At 39.2% G+C, this 23,640-nt stretch overlaps 1 protein-coding gene across 3 annotated transcripts in view; it reads left to right on the top strand.

Annotated features, from left to right (window-relative positions):
- The window catches only part of fam49al (family with sequence similarity 49 member A, like), a 39,576-nt gene that overhangs the window by 5,824 nt on the left and 10,112 nt on the right, over positions 1 to 23,640 (top strand). The window contains exons 2-3 of one of the 3 annotated variants that reach the window (XM_017694108.2): positions 11,781 to 11,873; positions 19,769 to 19,848. In XM_017694108.2, coding sequence (XP_017549597.1) covers positions 19,776 to 19,848 — 73 coding nt within the window. In that variant the 5' untranslated portion in view covers positions 11,781 to 11,873; positions 19,769 to 19,775. Of the gene's footprint in view, positions 1 to 11,780; positions 11,874 to 14,853; positions 15,082 to 19,279; positions 19,361 to 19,768; positions 19,849 to 23,640 lie in introns of those variants that run through there. The other 2 variants (XM_017694135.2, XM_017694115.2) reach the window with 2 other exon arrangements.

Here is a 23,640-nt window from a genome sequence, read left to right as displayed (position 1 = left end):
TTGCATTATCCCTGTACATATACGGTAAGACAGTACTCACACATACACATTTTTACATTTACATTTATGGCATTTGGCTGACGCTCTTATCCAGAACGACTTACAATTTGACCATTTTACACAGGCTGGTGAAGGTAGGGTTAGGAGTCTTGCCCAAGGATTCTCATTGGTATAGTGTAGGGCATTTACCCAGGTAGAGACTGAGCCCCAGTCTACAGCATAGAAGGCAGAGGTGTTACCCACTACACTCTACCAACCTATATGTATGAAAATATGGCTATTTTTTATACATTTTCAAATGTGTTTGAAAAATCTATTTACATACATTTGTCTTTGCATGGTACATTTCTATGAGTGATATTTCTCCATATATTTTAAAATAAATGTTATTAATATATATTTTAAATATATTTGGTTAAAATGATCATATATTCTGAAATATATTTTAGTGTTTGGAATGTATTTATAGCAGCATGCCACATGACAAGTTTTAGTAATAATTAAACTGATGCATGACTGAACCATGCAGTAAGAGAAGCATTGGGTTTGTTCCAAATTGCCTACTACATACTGCACACTGATTGAGACCAAAATCAGTAAGACAGATGCTTTATTTCATTAACACAATATTTCTCCGGTACAACAATGATGTCTAGAAGAGAACTGGCCAAATATTAGAGTACGCAACCATATCCATGCAACCATATCCTCACTGTATACTGCATTCCTTAAATGCAACTCGTTCATTTTGAGATGACATAACAATGGACATTATCCCCATGCGGTCATGAAGCCCTCTAGTACAGTACATGGTTGTTAATGGTAATTGTTGCACTCCATACACTGCACTGCACATTACAGTGATGAGTAGCATGCAGAATACAGTACATCATCGCTGTCAGAAAAAAAAAACCCTGATAACGCCAAAAAAGTTAATGTAACAAGATTTTATTCAAAGACATTTTGGACTCATGGAATTTTTTTTCAGCCAGTGCCTTAAAATTTATTTAAAAAAAATTAAAAACAATGTTTTAACACTGTCAATGTGCTGGTAGAGCGTATGCAATACACAGAACACATTATGCTATTTCAAAGTCACTGCTTGGCCGTATCCTCATCTCACCAGCTCCAGAGACCTTGAGCTGTCTTTGGCAGAAGGCTATGTTTTAGCACATTGATGTACAGCTACATTTGGATCAACTGCAAGATTTTAGAAAAGCACAGGTGAGAGGCTCTTCTACAGGAAAAGCTGAAAGCGGTCGTGTCTAAGAGAGGATACTGACAAAATCGCTTCAGCTCACTGTGGGCACACACACAAACTGGTGTGTCTTTCCTCTTCCCCACCCAGGGCAGTTCAAGAGCTCTATGAGTAACACAGTGTCTTTTTAATGAGTGACACATGCACTATGCCAATCAGCCCTCTAAAAGAACTCTGTAGCCACTTTGCAGAGCTTTGCATTGAACACCAATACATACAAACCCTCACTTGTAGCGCCAGATGAGCTTAATCCTTCGAAGTCACAGCACCAACAAAAGCATTTTGTTATTGTTACTGTCAGTTATTTTAATAGTGTCTGCACATAATCAGCAGCATATTTGTGATTGTTAGTAGTGGAGCCAGAAGGGATCTTATAACACCCATGAGAAATTCTGGGTGGGAACACAGACTTATTACATAGTGAACAAACTGAGCGTGAAATCCCTGAATAATGAAGGTGGAGCTCAAAATAGGGGATGACGGTGCACTCATCAACCAATGGACGCCAAACCCTTCGCTAGCTCATGGATGTAATGTGAGCTAGCATGGCTGAAAACATCTCCCAAAACAGTTCCATTAAACCACATTATACTTTAGCTTTAGAAGATAAGTTAACAGTGGATTACCAGAGGCTGTAGATACGAAGCTACAGCTGGAGTAAATGTGATGTGGAAAGAACTGGCAGCTATGTTCAGAAAAAGAAGAGCTATTAGATTTGAATTCGTGCTAAATGTACTAAGCGAATCTGGGGGTGGGTTTCAGAGGAGTGTACCCTTGTTTGTGGAGGATTTCATCGCAAACCAGTAGCAAAAGTCCAAATCCATTAGTAGAACTTGATTTAAACATCGATTAAAATTGTGCTTTTTTTGTCCTTCTTTCATCGAAAAGAAAAAGACGGAGGTGCAGACTCAAACCTGTCAATACATAATGTGAATAAAATGCACATGTAATACATTACGTGACTATTTGCATTTGCGTATGTATATTTAAATAGCACAGAGAAAGGACAGGAATGACTGTAGACTTCTGAGAGTTAGTGAAGACAGAAAGTTTGAGGGGGAGATGAAGCAGCATCCAACCTATATTTATCCACGCATGAGTAAGCACAAGCTGACCTCCACACAATCCAGCAGCTTCCAGCAGCATGAGGAGAAGATTGGCTGTCCAGTTAAAGTTAATTAGAGATCACTAGCAAAAGTACTTTAAGGTGGGACAGTGAAGTAAGATAATTACATAGTTACATAATGGATTACATTTGCATTCTGTTTACATTCTGGATCAGGTAACAGGTTTGCAGTTCTGACATTTTGTTGTTTAGATGTGAAAAAGGAAACAAACATGGTAAAAATGTAAATGATAGTTTGTCTTTCTGCAGAACAGGAAATGCATAATTATAGTCTCATTCTCAGAGGCTCCGTCTACATTGGCAGAGCTGACCGGCTGATACATATGTACTGCAGATCAAGATGGCCACAACTAACAAGATTTTGTCGGTTGCGTTTTAATTGGCTATTCACACACCTGCATGGACACAATTCTGTGCTCTGGTACCCATACAATAGTTGATGGTTGGTTATTTTGCATGTGGAATTGACCCTTTCAAGTCAAAGTAGGCAGATCTTTGCTGTGTTCTATGACAAGACTGTCTGACGTGCCAGACTCTGATGACAGGCAGAGTTCTGGCTTTTACAACAAGCATCAAATTCAAATAAAAAATGTGGTATGAGTGAATATTTAGAATTCTGACTGAATTTCTATACTTTTTTCAATGAGTTACAACTAATGAACAGTTCAACAAAATGTAAAGATAGGTTTCAGGGAAATACACAATATTCAGTTGCATTCAACTACATATTATTGGGAAGAATAATTTAAGATGGGACACATTTCGGTCAGCTTTCTAGATCAGATTTCTAGTTGATGTTTATCAATTTTAAGGATGAAGCACAAGCCAATTTGCAATGCTCTTTTAAATACTCAGCTGGGGAGCCTGGCTAGCTTCTCGTATTAAAATACTTATTATCTCTTACATCGCTGAAGGATTAGATTAAACTAATCTGGAGAGCTGTGTGTGGCTCAAAGGGTTCGAAAGTGAGGGTACAATCCCAGCAGGACTGCAGGCCGCACGCCCAGAGAGAAAGCTTCTCATCTCCTCTCATCTCTCATCATCTATCTATCTGTGGGGCCCAAGGCAGTGGAGTAGCGGGCACAGAGGGTGCAGGGGGGCAGGCTGGCAGCCACACCACCTCACTATCTGATGAGCATGCAGTGGATTAAGGAGCGAGCTGCTGGCACACACTCAAACTCAGACACACTCTGAGAGATAAACAAACTCAAACAGATACACTGAGATTAACACACTTTTAAAGTGGGTCAGCGCATCATATTAATAATAAAACTTGCCAATATCAAAGTTTTCTCATTCCCTCATTCACTTACTCACTTAATCACACAAACACACACACGCACAAACATGCACATACAGGACTCCAGAGTAGCACGACCGTCTGTCCTATCATCAAGAGATCAACAGGAATCCAAAGTTGAATCTCATATGCTTTCCTACCCAATTTGCACTGCATTACATATAGTACTGGGCTAAAGTCAGAGACCACCCTGCCGTTATTTCAGTTGTGGTCAAAACAGCCACTGAGTACAAGATAATCCACTTCTCCAAGTAAATGATAAATCACAGGGAAACAAAACTAAAATGATAAAAAAAAATCAGAAATATGTGCAAAAAATCATGCAAGATCTGGTAGACCACCAAAATTGTCACCATCAGATAAACAGTGCTTAAAACTTATCTTCAGAGAATATCAAGCTCCACTTCAGATCTGAAAAGTTAGTGTTCTCCTCCAGCTCCTTGAGCTTCCCAGAGTTAGTGTGCTAGCCTTCACCTTTTAGTTACTTTGTAGCATTGGTAGCACTGAGTGGTGGAGAACTAGCTAATGGGTAAGTATTGGCGAATAACAGAAGGAATTGATTGTTTGCATACAGACACACAGGCATATGCACACATACACATGCATATAAACACCTGTGCACACAAACACACACCCTCATAAACACTTTCCTTATCATGTCTCTCTCCATGTTTTGCAAACTCAGCTGTCACCTTTTGATAAGCTTGGTCATGAGTCTAGTTAAAACAATACATTAATCAAAGGCACTAGAGTGCAAGCTTTTGTCAATGGTATGCAACCCCTGCAGCTAAAAATAGCTGCGCACTCTGGTCGTTGACCTTGAGCAGGTGTGTTCCTCAGAGGGGGAGCGAGAGAATGAGGGAGATGAGGAGATGCACCACATGCACACACAAACCCACACCCTTCTGGGTGGCTTGGGCTCCGTCCGCAGCTGCCAGAACGACTCAATCAGGAGATAGCAGAGGAGTCCTTTTGTTTACACTCTTTATTTGTAGCAAATAGCATATAGCAGGAGATAGAACAGAGGACAAGGGGCCCATCATGTGGAGAACTGAATTGATGTAGTATGTAACACTTTTCAAAATGTACTGTTTACTGTACAGTACAGACAGTCCATATATAGAAAACTAAGCTGCAAATACAACCAGTTTTGAATTTGCTGGATTTGTGATACCACAAAAACCTACACGTTTACATATGTGCGCCTATTCAGCTTACAGCAGACTAGCTGTGTTCATACATGCTGAAGTTGTAAGGAGTGTGTCATTCTGGATTGCTTTTGGTATGAGGCACAATTTAAGGCATTCAGAACACAGCTCATTTACATATATCAGTTGTATCAGTTTACACACAGTAAAGAATAAATTTAGAAACATTTATTTTTAAGATTGGGCCACAGAGAGAGAGAGACAGAGAGTGTTTCAGAGTGACACCACAATAGTGTCCGTGTGTGTGAGGGGATGGGTATGAGAGCATATTACATGCATACTCCTCATTCCTGATGTTTAATGGCACTTTCCTTACATTTACATCAACAAAAGGGCTCCTGACTAAAAGGTCTCAGAGGCAGTCTGTTCTTTGTAAATGTGGAATTTCTGCAGTCGTGAGGCTCCAGCAATGCTATTCAAATGCCATCACACTTTCTGAACAGCTAATACATGCAGGGGGAAAACCATGCAAGGCAGCTAAACCCTTACAGTATCCCATTTATCCAAAGCAAAGAATATCTTTATGAGTGAACATTGATACATTGTTTTATCAAAAGTAAAACAAACATGACTAACAAGGCAACAATAAAGGTGACCAAATCTTGTGCATTTTGCTGCAAAATAAGCTGATTTTCAGTGTTTATCTATTATTATAGCCATACTGTTGTGTCATAAGACAACTAAAGTTGTATAAATTCATTGCAAAATCATCTATTTCCTGCTGCATTAAGAGCCTATCATCATTGTACATTATCACCGTATTGGCTTTTTTGTAAGGCAGGTAAGGATGACACTAATTCCCAAATTTTGCAATGAACCAATCAATAATCATTCACCTTGCTGAAAAATCATTATGAGTTATTATTCTTGCACCTTTTTTTTTCATAAGACACAGAAAACATGGTATCAATCTATCGCAAATTCCAAAATCTTCCAATTTCCGCTTCAAGAAATGCTCAATGAATGAATCAAGTGAGCAGAAACATCAAGGCCGCAACCCATGTCTCTGTCTCCTTGCTCTATTGTTAGCCCTTGCGCCATAGCTTACAATGCTAATTTGCAATCAGCCTTTTATCTGGCACCATTCTCTGCTCTCAGCCGTTTTCCTCCAGCCTGTGGAGGAAAGAGGGAGCGAGGGGGGAAGGGTGGTAAATGAGGAGCGCCCCCTCCCTTTCTTTCTGCTAGTGCAAGCCCTAGCCCTCGCTCAGGCAGGCTTCAGAGTGCTGTGGTGCTGAGGACAGCGCTGGATGATGACTGGTCTTCTCAGCGCCGTTAGCTGTAGCATCGCATTACCAGTCTGAATGGCCTGGATCAGCCTACCCCCGACACTGCCACCTCCCATCAGCTCCACAGGCAGGCTCTTTGTCAATATCAATCTCCCTCCAGCAGCTTGCTATGCTAAGCTAGCGCTCTGTCCACAACACCACTGACCGTGCTAACGCCTATTGCAGATGTGCTCCTCTCAAGCCAGACAGTGAGAGCGAAGGATGGAGGGGCAGGAGAAGGAAGAATAATCAGCATCATCCTCTCCAGTAGAAAGTGGAGAGAAGCCTTGTTCAGTGACCAGAATTAATGATAACAGAGTACCTCACTTCAGAAAGATAAAAAAAAGCCTTTATGCATTGGCCGTTTTGTTCTCTGAGCATTTCTCTGTCCGTCTTCCCTCACGTCATTCTCTTTCGTCTTTTGTTGAGAAAAAAAGAACTGTACAGTGCATTGTATCTTGTATTGTATCCCTTTTGAAGGGAACATGTGATAGAGTCATTTTGATGGATGCGCTCATGCCATTCTGCATGGAAAATCAAAAGAATGAATGAATTAATCAATAGGCCAGTCGATAAATAAGTGCTCCACTACTCAACTCAATCAGCATATGAGGTTGTAGAGGTCACCCAGATCAGTTGATTTTATTGTTAGTAACTGAGATCCACTGAAAATTACATAAAAGGTTTATTAACTGTTATACTGGTTCATCATTTGTTTTTAGCAGTACTGATTTAACAAAAATCATTAATGATACCACATATTATGATCTAATACTGAGTAAAAACATCTATTTCACCTATCATTTTAAAGGCTGTAAATGTAACATGTATTTGTGATGTGGGTGGCACGGTGGCGTGGTGGGTAGCGCTGTCGCCTCACAGCGAGGAGGGCCTGGGTTCGATTCCCTGGCCGGGTGACAGTCCAAATACATGCAGCCAGGTTGATTGGACATGCTAAATTGCCCGTAGGTGTGAGTGACTGTCTGTGTCTGTCTATCTGCCCTGCAATGGACTGGCAACCTGTCCAGGGTGTATCCTGCGTTCCGCAAGATGACTGCTGGGATAGGCCCCCCCCCCGCGACCTGATGGAAAAGCGGCTTACAAAATTGATGGATGGATGGATATTTGTGATGTCCTGATGGTGTAGCGCAATAGCTGTTCCTTCTCAAAAGTGACTTTCCTGGATTTTACACTGGAAGACCCAGCAAAGACAATGGGAAACATTCCCTTCTGGAACCCACCAGCATATTATGTACCATATGTACCATAAAAATTCATTGTTTAACATTTAGCAAGCTGTCTGATATTAAATCAGTCCTTTGTCATTAAGTTACTTGTCAGTCATCGCTTATATCCAATTACATCACCTAAATGATAAGGCCTGTGTAGAACGGCTGATGCAATGTAAATGTTTATCACATTTTTTATGTTCAGTCATCAGCAGGTGTAAAATATAATATAAAATCACTAGAATGATGACATGGATAAAAAGAAGCAAACTGAATGGACATAAAAGCAGTTACAGAATCCCCAGTAATAGCCTTCAAAAAGAATTTTTATTAGGATGTCTTATTGAAATACAAGCAACAACATACAAGTACACACGGCCATGTGATTAAGGCAATTTACTTGTATGAGTACTTATTTTCTCTCCTTGATTGGTTGCAAGCATAGCATGTGCAACCCAACAGACTCACTCCACTGAGGTCCATAGTGATGCTCCTAATCCAGACACTGCTGAATTCATGGTGGCTGAAATAGAGACTTCTGCTGCAGTAATAGTACACTGAACAAGCCCAGACTGGAAGGCAATTATATATTGCTCAGCACTAAAGCATGCTTTAGTGAATTACTGCTGCCACTGTGATAAGCACCTTTCCACAAATATCATATACAGACCCTAGACTTCTTTTACTGAAGACAAACATTATCGTCAAGGTCTTTATATAACTTCAGTCTCTCGTCAGGCTAAACTGTTCTTATCATGGCATTATGTTGTTCAGATCAAAGGCAAGAAGACAGCAGCTCGGGACACAAGGCTAAAAGCTCAATGCAGCACATTTGAGAAAGAGCTGGTCATTGTATTGCATGCCTCTTAGATTAGGCCTTATTGGAACGACAACAACTGAACCGAATGTGGTGAAAGCATCAATATCAGAGGTTAAGGTTCACTGAGGAGGGGATGACCTTGCTGTGCCATGCAGAAACGTGCAGACATCTATTTGACCCACAACATAAAAACCAGATCCACCATAATAGACTTTTTTTTTTGCACCATTTGCCATTGGCTTCAGTTAATCTAATCTTACCTAACATCACTGGCAATTCAATTAAAGTCTCCTTTAATTTATCTAAGTCTTCCTTGATATGTGTGTATGATAGTAAAAAGGATTAGCATGTGGAAATTTACAGAAGAAATATATCTGTAAACATCAATGAACATATTTGTACAGTATGTTTTGCATTGTTTATGCACAGACCATGTCAAATATGTATTTTTAATGTGTACCCGTTTAACAGACATTTTAGCTTTGTTTATCATTTGCACAAACATGTCCAAAAACATATCTAATAGCTATACATATCTAATAAGTAAATAAATGAATAAATAAATAAAATGGTAGCATAAAACCTTTAAAATATTTAACATTCATGCTAAATTACCAGAAAAAACACCTGAAATTATTACTATTTTTAAATAATTATGCATTTTTACCTGGTATGCCTCATGGTGCTGGGTGTAATTTCACAATAAAATGAAGAATACAGTAATTTACTATGAAACATGAGTGGCAAATATTGAGAAATCCTTGCTTCAAGGTAAGAATAACATGTTAAAACTTAAAGCAAAATGGCAAGGAATCCTGGGTACTGTCTATTTTCTAAAATATGCTAATTAAGTAACAACATTCCATTTCAATCTCTTTAACATGAAGCCAGACCCATTTTTTCAGTAGCTCACTGCAGGATTTGTCCTGTAAATGTACAGCATGTTTTTTAGTGAATGCACTGCAAGCATGCACATACTGATAATGGAATTCAGATCCCAAAGGGCTTTTTATTGGTTTATTTAATCCGAGTAACAACAAATGGTGAATGAAGTGTGAAGTGTATTCCTACTCAGAAGTTTCCTCATTCAAAATGGTAGTTTGTGACATCTATGATTTTCCTCCTTGTTATAACACATGCATGTATGTAGTAAAGCAGCACTGAGGAATTACATCATTAAAGGAGAAGAGAAGGTTAAAAGGCAGAAATATCATAGTGTTAAAGGGTTCAGCAGTTCACTGTCAGGCTCCACAAGATCTGATTGATGCAGAAGTCAAAGTCTCAAAAACATCTTTTGACCTCTAATGACCCTTTTTGACCTCTGAAATCTGTTAACAATACAGAGCAGTCAATACACTTCAATGCATTAGGCTTGAACTCTCTCTGCCCTAGCATCTGAAAAACGCCTGTGACAGGCAAGCATAGAGAGAGACATAAATAGGAGCATATCCCCTGTCGCCTCAAAACACACTGCTCCGGTTCTGTCACTCCTGCTGAAGATACAATAGATCATGTTGGTGATGCAGCTCATGCAGAGCCGCAGTGTGGATCCTGTGGGCAGAGCCAGTGGCCCTCAGACCTGCACATGGGCCAGAAGCCACGGCAGTGAGCCCAGTCTCAGATTTATGGGCTGGACGCTGCTGTATTATGTATAGAGCTCACTGGCTGCTGCTGCTTATTTAGAGACTGTGTGTGTGTGTGTGTGTGTGTGTGTGTGTGTGTGTGTGTGTAGTGTGTGTATATGTGTGTGAGTGAGGGTTTATTGGATGCAATGGCTGATTGATGGACTCATGGCAGAGACACTTATGAGATGAATCGAACTGTGACCCATCCATGAAATACATCCGACTGCCCCACTAGGGGTTAATCACCTCATTGTCTTGTAGTTGAAGTTGCATGCTTTAAAACACTGCTAGACAATAAAGCCTTCATACAAATGTAAGTCAGAATTCTATTATTGTTTTTTTTTTATTTATACTTATGAATTTCCCTTGTGTTCAGTTAGAAGACAGAAAATGTTCACTCTCAAAACAAAATATTGTATTTCATAAATGGTAAGTTTTGGAAGAAAAAAAAATCACATCTTTAATATTGTATATTATTTAGTTGTCACCACAAAACCTTGTATATCCAAAATGGTAAATGCACAGAAGATGGAAAAAACCTTCTTAACTTTGAATAGAAGTAATTTTGCAGCAATTCTATTGGTCCATTCATCATGAAATGTTAACACGTTGTATAAGGCAGCTGGCAAATTTAAGCTGTGTAAAAAAAATAATAAAATGACAAAAGCTGACATAAAATGTTTTGTTTTGGCAGCAATGATGTGGTAAAGGAAGGATTTCACAAAAAATAGAGACAATTTTTCACTTATCCCAAGTGTCAGCCAACACACATTTGGTGTCCAAATTTTGCATCTTTAGTTTGACGTCACCATCACTGAATGGGTTTGGGATTACTTGCATTGTGAGAAGCAGAAAATGCAACCAACTTCTAAGACTGAACTTTGGAGGTGTTTACATAGAGCATGGAAAAATATCCCTGCAGATATAGACAGAACAGCTTGGGCGTCAAATGCTGTAAACAAAAAATAAAGCCATATGCAGTTATAAGATTTTGATATGACAGCTACAATATACAAAACTACATAAGTACACAGATGTAGTTTTTGGTAGCATTTTGGTGCCAGTCAATAATAGGATTTGAAACTGTCTACCATGAGAATGGCACCAATAAGGTCACCAGTTCTGAAGAAAGAGAATAGACATTGCATTGCTTGCTCTTCAAGAAACTCTTTTTTGTTGTTGCTGGAACTACAGACTACAGTAATTGCAGACAGTCTACAGGTCTCCTAGGAACTTATTTCCTCAGAACATGCCTTTGCTTCTGCATGATGCAAGAGCAAGATGCACAGTGTCAATAATTACATTGGCACACTGTCACACCTGCCCACAACAGCATGTGCGATTGTTGAATTGGTACCTGCAGGAGTACAGTGATAAAAGCTTTCAGCTGTTTCAGACCAGTGTCCTTCCAGAAGGGACAGCGAACTTTAAATCCTGCAAAATACTTCTCACTGACTCTCTCACTCCATTATTCAAAGCTGTGCTGGGCTGAAGTCCAGTATAATTTGGTTAATTGAGAAGTTACCAAGTGGCCTTTCAATTTCACAGCAAATGCACTGTCTGACTGGCACTCCACAAATAAGGATTAAAAGCTTTCACTTGTCGCCACTCATTCAACACTGTACCTCACTTTGCTATTATAAGTTTGCTCAGAAGTGCACAATAAATACAGTTCTCATAACTTTCATTCTCTATGAATGCTATACTATGCTGTATGTCCAACTATTTCTATTTGTCTGGAAAATTACATTTAATGCTGCACGTTCATGCCCTGTGCTAACACAGATCACAACCTGGCTAAAACCAGCTCTTAACTATGCCTTTCTTGCATGGCAAGCACAACCAACAAGAGGGCCGACACTATATTTAGCTCTTTTTCTTGTTCCCATACCTTTTTGAAGTCACTGCTGGAAAACACTGGCTTACGACGACTCACGTTTCTTTCTCAGGTGGTGGATGCTGATGCTGTGATAGTGGTGGAGGAGCAGACGGGCCCCCAGTGGATGCAGTGAAGTGCTCTTTGAGGAAAAGTGCAAGCAAAGGTATGATCTCCCAACAGCCCACCTGTGGCCTGTACAGCCTTCAGTGATGAAGCCATGTAGCACAAGAAGTGAGGGAACAAAATGACTGGAGGGATAGAAAAGAAGTTAAAGGGTCATGGTGAAAGAAAAAAAAATAGTTTATATTCAGCAGGCGTGCTGTATGATCAAGCAAATTTTCAGATCATTTCTAGCTAAAAGGCCGTGACAGGGAATCAGATCAATACTAGCTTATCACTGCTGTTTTAATATAGCCTCATATGCACAGTATTTAACTTAATATGGGAAGGAACAGCTTCAAAGTCAATCTGAAATCAAAATGGACCTTTTTTCTCTTGTTAGTTCACGCTCCTGGGCATATTAAAGGGGAATACAACCAGGTGTTCAAAATTTCTACAAGCCAGTCACTAATCATTACTGAGATGTAAACAAAGTCATGGTTCATGGTTCACTGTACAGAAACTTACTAACTCAGATAACATCACAATGGTGATGACAGGACCCAGAACTTGGCATGTCTACCTAATTATAAGCTTTTTTACTATCCAAAACAACCAATGCACCTTCATGTCTTCTGAGTTTTCATATGGAATCTTGATGACGATCAATAATTGGTCAAAAAGTTTTGCCCCTAGTGTACCTCTCCACCATGAAGGTATGTTAAACATACAGTTTACTCCAAAATCTTACCTCAAAAACGAACGCAAAACATGTCTCAGACAACAGGCAGTGTTTTGTGTGATAACTTTTTGCTCGCGGGCTTTCAGATGCATTAGGTCTTATTCCTGGATGTCTTATTCCTATTGTCACCACTGTGAGAACTCCTGATTCTGCAAATTAACCTTGGACCATATTTTGCCAAACCATTATGAATTGTTTAGATCTCAACCATTACTTAAACAGAAATGATAGAATAATAAATGGAATTCCACTTTAAGCATGGTTCATCATATCATTTAAAAGTGTTTTCTCATAGTCTTTGATCATAGTGTAGTGGTTTTGCCTGTTTTGAACGTCACTATACACTAAAAAGTAATAACCAGCCAAGTCATGCATCTCCGCCCACTTTAATCAACCCAAAATTGGAAATGTGTCACAGTACAGAAGGAAAATACATCATGGGCTCAAATTCACACTGACTTTAATAAACTTTCATGTAAAGACAGCATCTTTAAAGCCATAGATATGTATATTATAATGAGAGTATATCATATGTAATGGAGGTACAAGGTTTGTAAATGACAGCAGCATTATGCTGTATGAACAAACACTGTACAGTTGCACAGAACAGAATATTATAGGGTTTTCTTGCTTAACTGCAGTTGCATTGTGACAAAATTCAAACAGAGACCATGTCCCTAATAACTTATGCACAAAATATTTACTGTTATGCAATGCACCAGTGTGAAAACCCAGCCAGCCAGCTAGATCAGAGTGAAAGGGTTGTGCAAAAGCAGGCCTTTGCTCTAGTTTCAGCCTGAAACAGTGGAGGCAGCGAGTGCTTCCAGCCCCACAGCGGCGAGGCAAAACCACGCCTGCCAGCCTAACTTCCTCATTACAATCAACAGCCTTTCTGTTAGCTTCACACTACACCTCACCACTCAGACCTCACTGCAGCAATGTGTACTACACGGACGGCATTAATGATTGTTCCTTCCTACCTTTATGTTTACACTCAAGGACATAAACGAACACAAAAGGCTAAAAAAAAAAAATATCCAATGTGAAAAAGAAAGTCAGTTTGTAAACCTGACAAAAGACCGAAAAGGGAACAAAAAGTCGGGGGCTTTTTAGCAGGGTTTTTCTTTGCGGAAGCACAATCGATGGCTGCATTACACCAAATTCAGCTCAGAGGGCTATTTTTTTATCCACAGGAAGCTACAGTTAAAGAGTTCACACAGTTAGTAAAACCAGCCCTAGTTTAAAACACCCTCCATACCCCCTCCCCTGACACAGGACCACAGACTGATATTTCTGTCAAGGGCAAAAACACACAGGTTTGTTTTTATACCTTGTCAGGACATAGTGTCTCATATATATATAAGACTTATTTATATATATACATATATATATACATATATATACAGTACTGTGCAAGTCAGAGACCACCCTTCATTTACATTTATGTTAATTTACAGTCAAGCATATAAATGTAGTTAATCATTTTTCTGAAGATTCCTGGAGAGATTAAGTATAAGATTAAGTATAAGATCCACTTCCATAAACAACAGGAAAGAAAAGTTTTTTCACAAACAGGGGTCTCTAAAACTGGAGTTCAAAAATTGTTAGACAACTGAGGCTGTTCCCATCACATAAACAGCACTTTCATCTTTGAGAAAGAGGAGAAAATTAAACTCTTCCACTCTTAAATTAAAATCCACTCTTGCTTCAGATCTGAAAAAATCCAGAAGTTTCTCAGTCCATCCTTCCACTGTGAGAAGACAACCAGCATCATGGGTCTGAAACGATGAGTGGCTGCCAAAAAGCCTTTACTATAAAAAGTAAATAGATGAAAAAGAAGAAATTTTGCAAATTACATGAAAAAGCCCTCAACAGCACTGAATGTGTTTAGGATTATTTGGATTGTAAGAAGCAGAAAATGCAGCCAACCTCTAAGACTGAACTTTGGAGGTGTGGAAAAATATTGGTGCAGATTTCTGTGTGAAAGTGCCCCAAAAGAATGAACGATATCATAAAGGGCAAAGTCTTGACACGATTTTCTGTCAGATATATTGACCATAATGACAACTTTGACTGGAATTTAAATAAATGAAGATATGTAAAATAATTTCCTGAAGCTTAATTCTAAACCTAGCCTTAACCTTAACCTCTGTACCTGTCTACTTAGAAAAGAAACATTGTATGATAGCCTTTTTTCAGTGTAAAGTCAGACCTCTTTTGTCCTGAAAATATATGAAAAACAAACACATGCGCACACACGCACACACACGCACACACGCTTATATACAATGTGCCTTTAAATAGCAGTCAGAAAAAGAGAAGTGTGAAAAGAACAGTGAGATGTTGAGTGCAGAGACGCTCAAAGCGCATAAAGGACTGCGCAGTTTTAAGCCTGGGTGCTGGGGACTGCACAGCACTGCTGTGCTGAGGAATACCTCCACGCGTGGAAGAGGTACAGCACTGCCATAACTAAAGAGAGCTGAGGAAAGCAAACAAAGAAAGGTGGGAGAAGACGAGCAGAATTTGGCTGGTAGGTAACGGCAAATCAGCATCATCAAAACGACAGATAGCATCATCCCCCATGTTACTGAGAGTGTTGAAGGCTATTACTAAACATGCATTATGCTAGCATGTGCACTTATATGTCTGTTGATGAAGGCTGTGATGAGAAGTAGGAGGTAGAATGGGAGCTATCCTGTTAAAATGAAGGTTCCTAAGTGGTTTTTGGAAGCATGGTTCTAGGAAAAACCTTTAATTGGTATGTACTCTTCAAAACACATGCTAAAAAGAGTTCTCCATGCGATGCTATAGAGGACCCTTTGAATGAAGGCCATTTTTTGTAATAGAGATGTGAGTGTGAAGAACCTTCTAAACATATAAAGAACCTTCACATAATGTAAAGATTCCAGAAAAGAACCCCTACTTTGGTGTAGAACATTTACATTATGTGAAACCTTTAAAATGTTTACAAATCAGTTTTTTTTAAACGTTATTTTATGGAACCAAAATGGTTCTTCTATAGCATCGCTCAAGTAACCCCTTGTGGCAGCTTTTTAAGAGCATGGAACCTTTACTGAAATGTTCTTCAGGAAGCGGTTCTTTTATAGCATCACTCCAAAGAAGAGTGAAGGGGAGGAGACAACAGCTAAAACTTTTAAGATTTGCTATCTGCGTCTTCTACTGTGGTGAAGAGAGCTTTTTTTAATATAGAAAGCAAAACAATCACAGAGTCTTAATGTAGTCCAAAACACTAGGCCTGTGGTTTAATAGGCATGGAAATCATTTGGAGGCAGCAAGGTGCAATGCAGCTCTAAGCAGGTGCACTCCGGCTGGTCATAATAAGTTTGGGGAGAGACGAAGAGGCTTATTGCTGATGAAAGTCCAAGCCATCCAGAGATGGAGGTAGATGGGTTGGGGGGGGGCTAAGCGGTCCAGCCATGGAAACAGAGCTCTACTGGTGGTTGCCAGGAGACAGGCAGTGATAAACAGGCTGGGATGAGCCATATCTGTAGTGTTCATGTGTGTGTGTGTGTGTGTGTGTGTGTGTGTGTGTGTGTGTGTGTGTGTGTGTGAGTAGAGCTTAACGACACACACACACACACTGCAACACCATTTGATGCTAGCGTGAAGCTAGCAACCATTTCAGATCATGTTTGATCTGTAGCCTCTTAATGCATTGAATGCTCAGCGTTTTTGTCTTTCTTTGTGTGACTGCAGTATGCAGAGGTGATATTAAGCTCCCCATGTTGCCAATGATTATAAGCACTAATACTGTACATACATTAGGCTAATGCTAATATGTACACTTGTGTCTCCTGAGGAAGGGTATAATCAATTTTGATTATATTAACAACGTCAACTGGGAGTGCTCGCTGATCTCTACTATCGTGTTGAGCCTCTTGAGATTTCAACGTGCCAAAGCGCCAGCCCTTTTACATATGGTGTAAGTGTAATCTAGTGGCTGATCCTGAGTGGTTATACATCTGGTGCATTTGGCCCATCTTGATGATTAGCTGGAACATATAACAGAAAATATATATGCATATGGCCATGGTCATATACAGGAAAGATATTTTTCTGTGCAGTATGTGTTTATTTCCTCAGAAAATGCAAATAATATTAACAATATTAATACAATAAGTGGTGGTTTTACATATACGTGTGTTTTCCTAATAGCAGCCCAGTATTATGTGTAGTTATCATCCAATTTATGGTTGTTATTACCATCCAAATTATGGCTAATCAATGCTTCATTAAATTAAATCAGCTGTACTGCGGATAGAATTGAAAAAAATCTGTGTAATGGCTGGAGGCATCAAGGAGAAATCTGGAACCAAGCCTCTGTTCTTCTAAATAGCTCACAATATCAACTACTTTTCACAAAATCACCTTACTTTTTTGTGTATTTATGTTTACTTGTGTTTATTCTACCATTATATGGTGTTTTAAAGGCAAAAATATGTTAACTATGTCACTTCTTTTCTTTGGTTCCTGAGACTTCTGCAGAGTACCCATGATACATACATGATCGTGGCAAGAAAGGAGTTATTAGTCATTTGTAGACCTTACACTGACCAGCGTTTTTCCCAGTTCAGTTAAACATTACAAATTGTCACATAAAATAATTGGCATAATAATGACAACAGCAATCCCTGACAAAAAGTGACCTTAATTGCTTTTTTAATTATTACTATTTGAAAAGAAAACTTGATTTGTAAAACAACTCAAGAAAAATGCAAGTCAGTGATTTATTTTCCTCATGTTAGTATTGAAAAAACTGCTGAGTAATGGTGAAAAGGCCTTTGCCAGAATTCTTATAAACAGCTGGGCATAAATCCTGCCTGAGACTGCAGTAAGCAAGCATATGTTCTTTTATATTGTTAGTACAATCACTGTTTTAACCAAGAACAAACATAACATGCCCTTATTTTGAGTTCCACTCCAGCTAAAGACATAATGTTGCACTGACAGTAACAAAAAATCAACGTCTATTGAAGCATAATATAGGCTGATTATTCAGGTTCTCACACAGATGTAATATGAGCTCAAAAGACTAAGATCATTGAGTTAAACAGGCCAATCCAGTCTAACCAGTGTCACTCTATATATTACATAAAATGCTATACTTATTATTATCTTTATTGTTGTTGTTGTTGTTGTTTATTCTTCATGGTCTCTTATTCATATCTGCTGAAGTTTGGTTTTGGAATCCATTTGGAGAACAATTAATAAAACCAATGAGTCCTCAAAAATCTGTAGCACCAGCAAGTGCTCACTGTGTAGCATCAACATTTAAATGTATCAAAATAGAGAAAGACCAAGAGATAAAATGTCAGCTCACCACCAAAGCGTCATTTCCTTTCTAGTTCCTCCTTTATATATAGTGCTTGCAAAAGTATTCAACCTCCTTAAGTCTTTATATTTGTCTGGATTAAAAAAATCACAGTAACCGATTCATTATTTGTCAGCAGATCTTTAAAATACTAAAATCTGAATGCTGCTTGCACAGTTGTTCAACCCCTTTAGACTAGTACTTGATAGAGCCACGCTTTGCTGCAAGAACAGCTCTTAGTCTGTTGGAGTAAGTTTCTACCAGCTTTGCACACTGCCTGGGTGAGATTCTTCCCCGCAGATCTTCTCCAGGTTGTTCAGGTTGATTGGATGATGCATGTGGGCTGCAATTTTCAAATAGTGCTACCGATTCCTGATTGGATTAAGATCTGGACTTTGACTTGGACATTGTGTCATATTTTCCGTTATGTTGGTCAACTACTCTAGTGTTGCTTTGGCCTTGTGCTTGGGATCACCGTAGTGCTGAAAGTTTCTCCCAAGCTTTCATTTTTTAGCTAACTAAAGCAAGTTGTCTTGTAGTATCTCCTAGTATTTTACACCATTCATGCATCCTTCTATTTCAACAAGACGCCCAGTCCCTACTGAGCACCCCACAGCAGGATGATGCCACCTATTAGGTTTGCGCCACATGTGGTGTTTTGAATTTCAGTCACAAAGCTCAATTTTGTATAATTCAACCTTATCCCACATTTTAACTGGGTCATGCTGATGTGGCCAAATGTGTCCTTGGAGATTTTTTTCACAACTTTCACTCAGTCTTTCAGAATAAAATATCAAACACAAAATATAAAAGTGTCATTTATAATCCAGACAAATCTTATGGGTTTTACGAGTTGGATATTTTTGCAAGGCACTGTACACAATACTGACCACCCTTTCAATACACTGGGGCCTAGAGCTTCTGCTCAGGGCTGCCTGTTCGCACCAAACACTCTTAAAAACAAAAGTTCCTAACTGGTGCTTAGCTTGGATGTATGGTATAGCTTAGATATAAGGAATCTTTAAACTTTGCATTATATTGGAGTTCTTTACATGTAAAAAGTCTCCTCTCACACAACTCATTCATATAAGTGGTCATTTAATTTGTTAATTTTTAGGAAACCAAAAGTGGTTCTTTTATGGTATCCAAAGAATTTTAGCTGCTTTATTTCTGAGAATGTGTAGTACTAAAATAATAAAGAAAATGATCCGTTGTATAATTAAAGAAAGAACCACCTGGGATGCACTTGTATGTCATGTAAAACCTCAAGAGTGATATCAACCTTTTGTTTCACCTTCATTTTGTCTAGAAACAGACTAATTAACTACTCCTGTATTATGATAAAAGAGGTTTCATTGCTTTTGCACTGTATGCATCTATTCTCTCCCATACCCAGGTTTGCTGGCCATGGGGAACCTCATTAAGGTCCTTGGCAAGGATTTAGAGAACTGTCCACATTTTTTTCTGGACTTCGAAAGTAAGTGTCTGCTGCTGTGTGGTGTGTTGGTGGTGCATTAGTGTGTGTGTGAGAGATCAGGGTGGATGTGCTGAGGTTGGTGTGGAAAGAACATATACGAGGATGACTGGCAGTGTGACGGACTGGAGAAGGTTCTGTGGGTGCTTGCACTTGTTTCTGGAGAAGAATGTGTTTAGAATCAGAGGGGAGCAGAGAAGAAGAAGAAGAAGAAGAAGAGTTTGAATGTTTTACCATGACATCACCCCAAAAGCCCCTGCTCTCCTGATCTCTACAACACTATGTAGTCCATTCCATCCACACCCTACGCCCTGTACGTCCCCCTGATTCCACGCACGCACACAGACACACACCACACACACCTCCCTGACCCTCCATCACCCACACACCTCTCCCTTCTCTCTCTTCCAGGGGGCTCATGGGGAATCTCCTGAAAGTGCTGGCTTGCGCCGAACTTGAGCATGGCCCAATAGTTTTCCTTGACTTTGAACGTGAGATCATCAGCTTCTTATTTTTGAGTTTTCTTTCTTTATTTTTCCTTTTTTTTTTAAACATTGCTCCTCCCCATTCTCTGTCATCTCAGGTTTCATTTCCTTTTCTTCCCCCCCTCTATTCCTCTATTCCTCTATTTGTGCATAAGTCGCTGGCATTCAAGAGTCTTGCAATGTCCTCAACTGTGGTCATTGTCTTTATCTTCAGGTCTAGTGTTAAACATTCTTTCAAGAATGCCATGCTTCTTTAAACAGTTACGCTCTGAGCTAAACACATGCACAGTAGCCTCCATCTAACTTTATGTCTCCTCACCTTTCGTCTATGCCATCTGTTCATACCATGAGGATGTGTAGTGCGTGTGTGTGGGTGTCGGTGAGCGACTGAGAGAAGGGAGCATGTTGAATGGCTTGTGTATGAACTGAGGAAGTGGGAATGGAGAGCAGGAATCTCCATTTCTGTCTGTTCTCTTTTTTACTCTCCTTAACTCCTTAACGTTTTTCTCCTTCCCAAGTAACCACTCTTTGTCCAAAACCTGCACTCCTCTGCCAGCTCCACCTCTAACACCTCCACTTCTCTGGTGCTGCACCAGCTAAACCTGCATGAGTAACCAGCGAGCTCAGACAGGCTGCTGTCCACTGAGGCTTTATGCTGTCTGGCTAAAGCTCAATTCATTAGTTTTAATGAAATAATGTACAAGCTAATTCCTTGTACCCGACGATTAGAACTAATTGTGACAAAGTGGCCTATAAATCCCCATAAACATCTATCACATTTGTACTTCCATGTCACAGCCACAGCTATGAAGAAACAGACACAGTTCCGTTTCTTCGTAGCTACTGTGGACAAGATTGTCAGAATACTGGCAAAAATCCCTTTCGAATGGGATTTTTCAAGAGATTTTTCATGGGCAGCAATGCATCAAGAGAATGTCTTAGTGCCTTGCTGCCCTTGCTGTCAGTGCCTTAGGAGGCATTGTTCCCGTACAGAGATCAGAGAGTCACATATGTTTAATGTGTGTAAGTAAGTAATTACACATTTTTCATATGCGATCTCACATCTGACTTTTCTGTAAGGGTTGTGATGAAAGCACTTGTTACCAAATCATGTTTAAAACATGCTTCAAAGACAGCAATATGCCATGTTGACAAGATACTGACATTGCCAAGATACTGACAGTTTATCAGCTTAGCATTTAGTTGCATTAGCATTTGTTCTCTAAGAGAATCTTTTAAGAAGTCTAGGATAAAGTTTTATATTTTACAGAAATGTAACATTCACCCCACAGAAAGAAGCTCTGAAAACTCAAAAATCACCAACCTTTCACTGGGTTTATTGGTAAGGCTACCTAAGCGTTAGCTTACCATGAATGATAGCTTATATTAGCTAAATTAGCTAACAGACACTTACTGAAGAACAGAGACACTAAAGAGCTGCTGGTCGCTGTTCTAACAAAAAGAAGGAAAAAAAAAAACAACTAGCAAAAGCTGAGGTGTGAAAAATGTGACTTAATTATGGTAAAACAGTTCCACTTTCCACTTCAGCCTAACCACACAATGAAAGCTACTGGCTTTTCTTATATATAAATTAGATATAAAATCTTTAGTGAAAACCATGAGAAATAACTGTCTGTCCTCCACTGTGCCGATGCTTTTTTCTCCTGACTGGATCAGTGTTAACACACAGGAGCATGTGAAACGTAAGGCAGAAAAATGGCCACAGCAGGCAGCATTTTATGCAAACATTCAATTGAGTATGCAGCATTTGTTATGTTTCAGCCTAGGATGATTAAAATTAGCATGATGGCAAGGTTGTTGTTGCTTCGAACTTATTGACTTGATTAGTTACAACATAGTCCAGGTCATTAGCGCTGCCTTTGAAACTGGAAGTTCAATCTAAACAAACATCGCTTCAGTTCACTGTAAGTAATGTCAGTATGTTGACAAAAACAAACAAATTGTGTGTTATCATTACGCTGAACTGTGTTTTAAATTGCGTTCTCTGAAGCTTGTCCAACCTAGCAAGAGTAGCTACAAAAATCCACATTTGCAGGTGGACCATGGATAGGTCAGTTACCGTTTTGTAGAGGAAGTAAGGTGATTGATGTTTATGTTGTTGCTGTTTAGAGTAAAAGTAAGGCCTAATGTAGCTTTATAAGAAGGAAATGGACAGCAGCCTTCACTGCTCTGTACTGGACAGGAGAATGGTCACCTCTGTCATGGCTCTTGTTTTCCTTTCTCACGGTTTTAATAACGACTCGTCAACCCAAAGAACTAACTGGAACTCACTGCTGTCAAATGAAACCCTGTTATCTCCAGTTTGACAGTATTAAGTTCTTTTTACATAAGTTGAAAGTCAATAGTTGCCTATATGCACTTTTACACCAAAAAAAAAAAAGTTTGTCATACAAAAGTTTTGCTGTATGGTTCCCAATTTCCATAGTATAGCTAGCTAAACAAAAGACAGAGATACCAACTGAACACTTGTGAACCTTCACAGAAAGATTATTTTTATCTCCAAACTGTAAAATAACCCTTCCCTAAAGATCAAATGCAAAAAAAAGCAAAAAAAACTGAGCTTGAGGTGGGATGACTGGGAGGATCCTACTGGCAATGATGCTCAAATTCACTGTGTGTGTGTAGGCCTGGGGTAAGCACTGCTGTATGTTTGCTCAGCTGATAGCACAATGGCTGTTAGCCACAAACATGTGCAAGTGTATCCATCCAACAGGCACAGATGGAGAAAAAGAGAGAGAGGGAGAGGAGAGAGAGAGGGAAAGGGAGAAGGGAGAGAGAGAGAGAGAGAGAGAGAGAGAGAGAGAGAGAGAGAGACAGAGAGAGATCTAATAGATCACTAATAGAGTAATTATGCCAGGCTATATTACAGAACCAAAACTGTGACTGTCCAGTGAGAGTAGAGCTGAACATTAAATCAGGCTGTGAGATGACCTCTCTTATGCAGTATGTGAGTTTATTAGCACAGATCATTATCTACAGCACATGCCTCCACATAAAAATGCTCTTGGATATGAGGAGTCATCGCTCAGCACGTCCAAAATCTTTCACATCCTATGCAACTTGGGGATTTTATGCAAGTGTGGGATTTTTGGAGCTGTACATTTTTTTTTACAGTGAGTTAAAAACTCTTCCTTTTCCAATATATGTAAACATCCATGAGATATGCATGATGACAAAGACATTAGTAATACTACATACAGTATCCAAACTGTAAAGTAAAAATATGTAAAAGTAAGTAAAAATAAGTTAACACATCCTCTTAAAGGGAACTTAAATATGACAAATTTTCTGCTAATTTTAATCCTCAATTTCAGAGATTTTGTACGTTTTTTTCAATTACAAACAATGTGCTATTTAACCAGGGGCATTCAAACTTTTTCGAATGACTGCACTGTGATTGCAATACAGCTTAAAATTTGTTAAACACTGCTGTTGCATTAATAATGTGATAACAAAAGATTGACTTTCATTATTTTGACTAAAATATTTCATTTTTCATCAAAACAATCAACAAATACATTAATCTGGAACTGTGATTGGTCATGTTGATCACTATCGCAGTGGATACTGTGAAGTAGTATTTGCGTATTGCAGCTTTTTGTAATATTAGTACTGAGATAACAATTGACAAACAATATACTGTGTGATCCTTAACACCCACTGGCATAAATAAACTGACCTGTATTGCTGAGCAGATGAACGTATGGCCCTGACAGCACACACGGCAGAAAGTATCCTTGTGACATTGAGTATTCTTCACCTTGCTCTGAGAAAGTT

This window comes from Pygocentrus nattereri, chromosome 27, assembly GCF_015220715.1.
Source record: "Pygocentrus nattereri isolate fPygNat1 chromosome 27, fPygNat1.pri, whole genome shotgun sequence".
Lineage (NCBI taxonomy): Eukaryota > Metazoa > Chordata > Actinopteri > Characiformes > Serrasalmidae > Pygocentrus > Pygocentrus nattereri.
The sequence above is the reverse complement of the archived record's forward strand: the minus strand, read 5'-3'. Positions and strand labels throughout refer to the sequence as shown.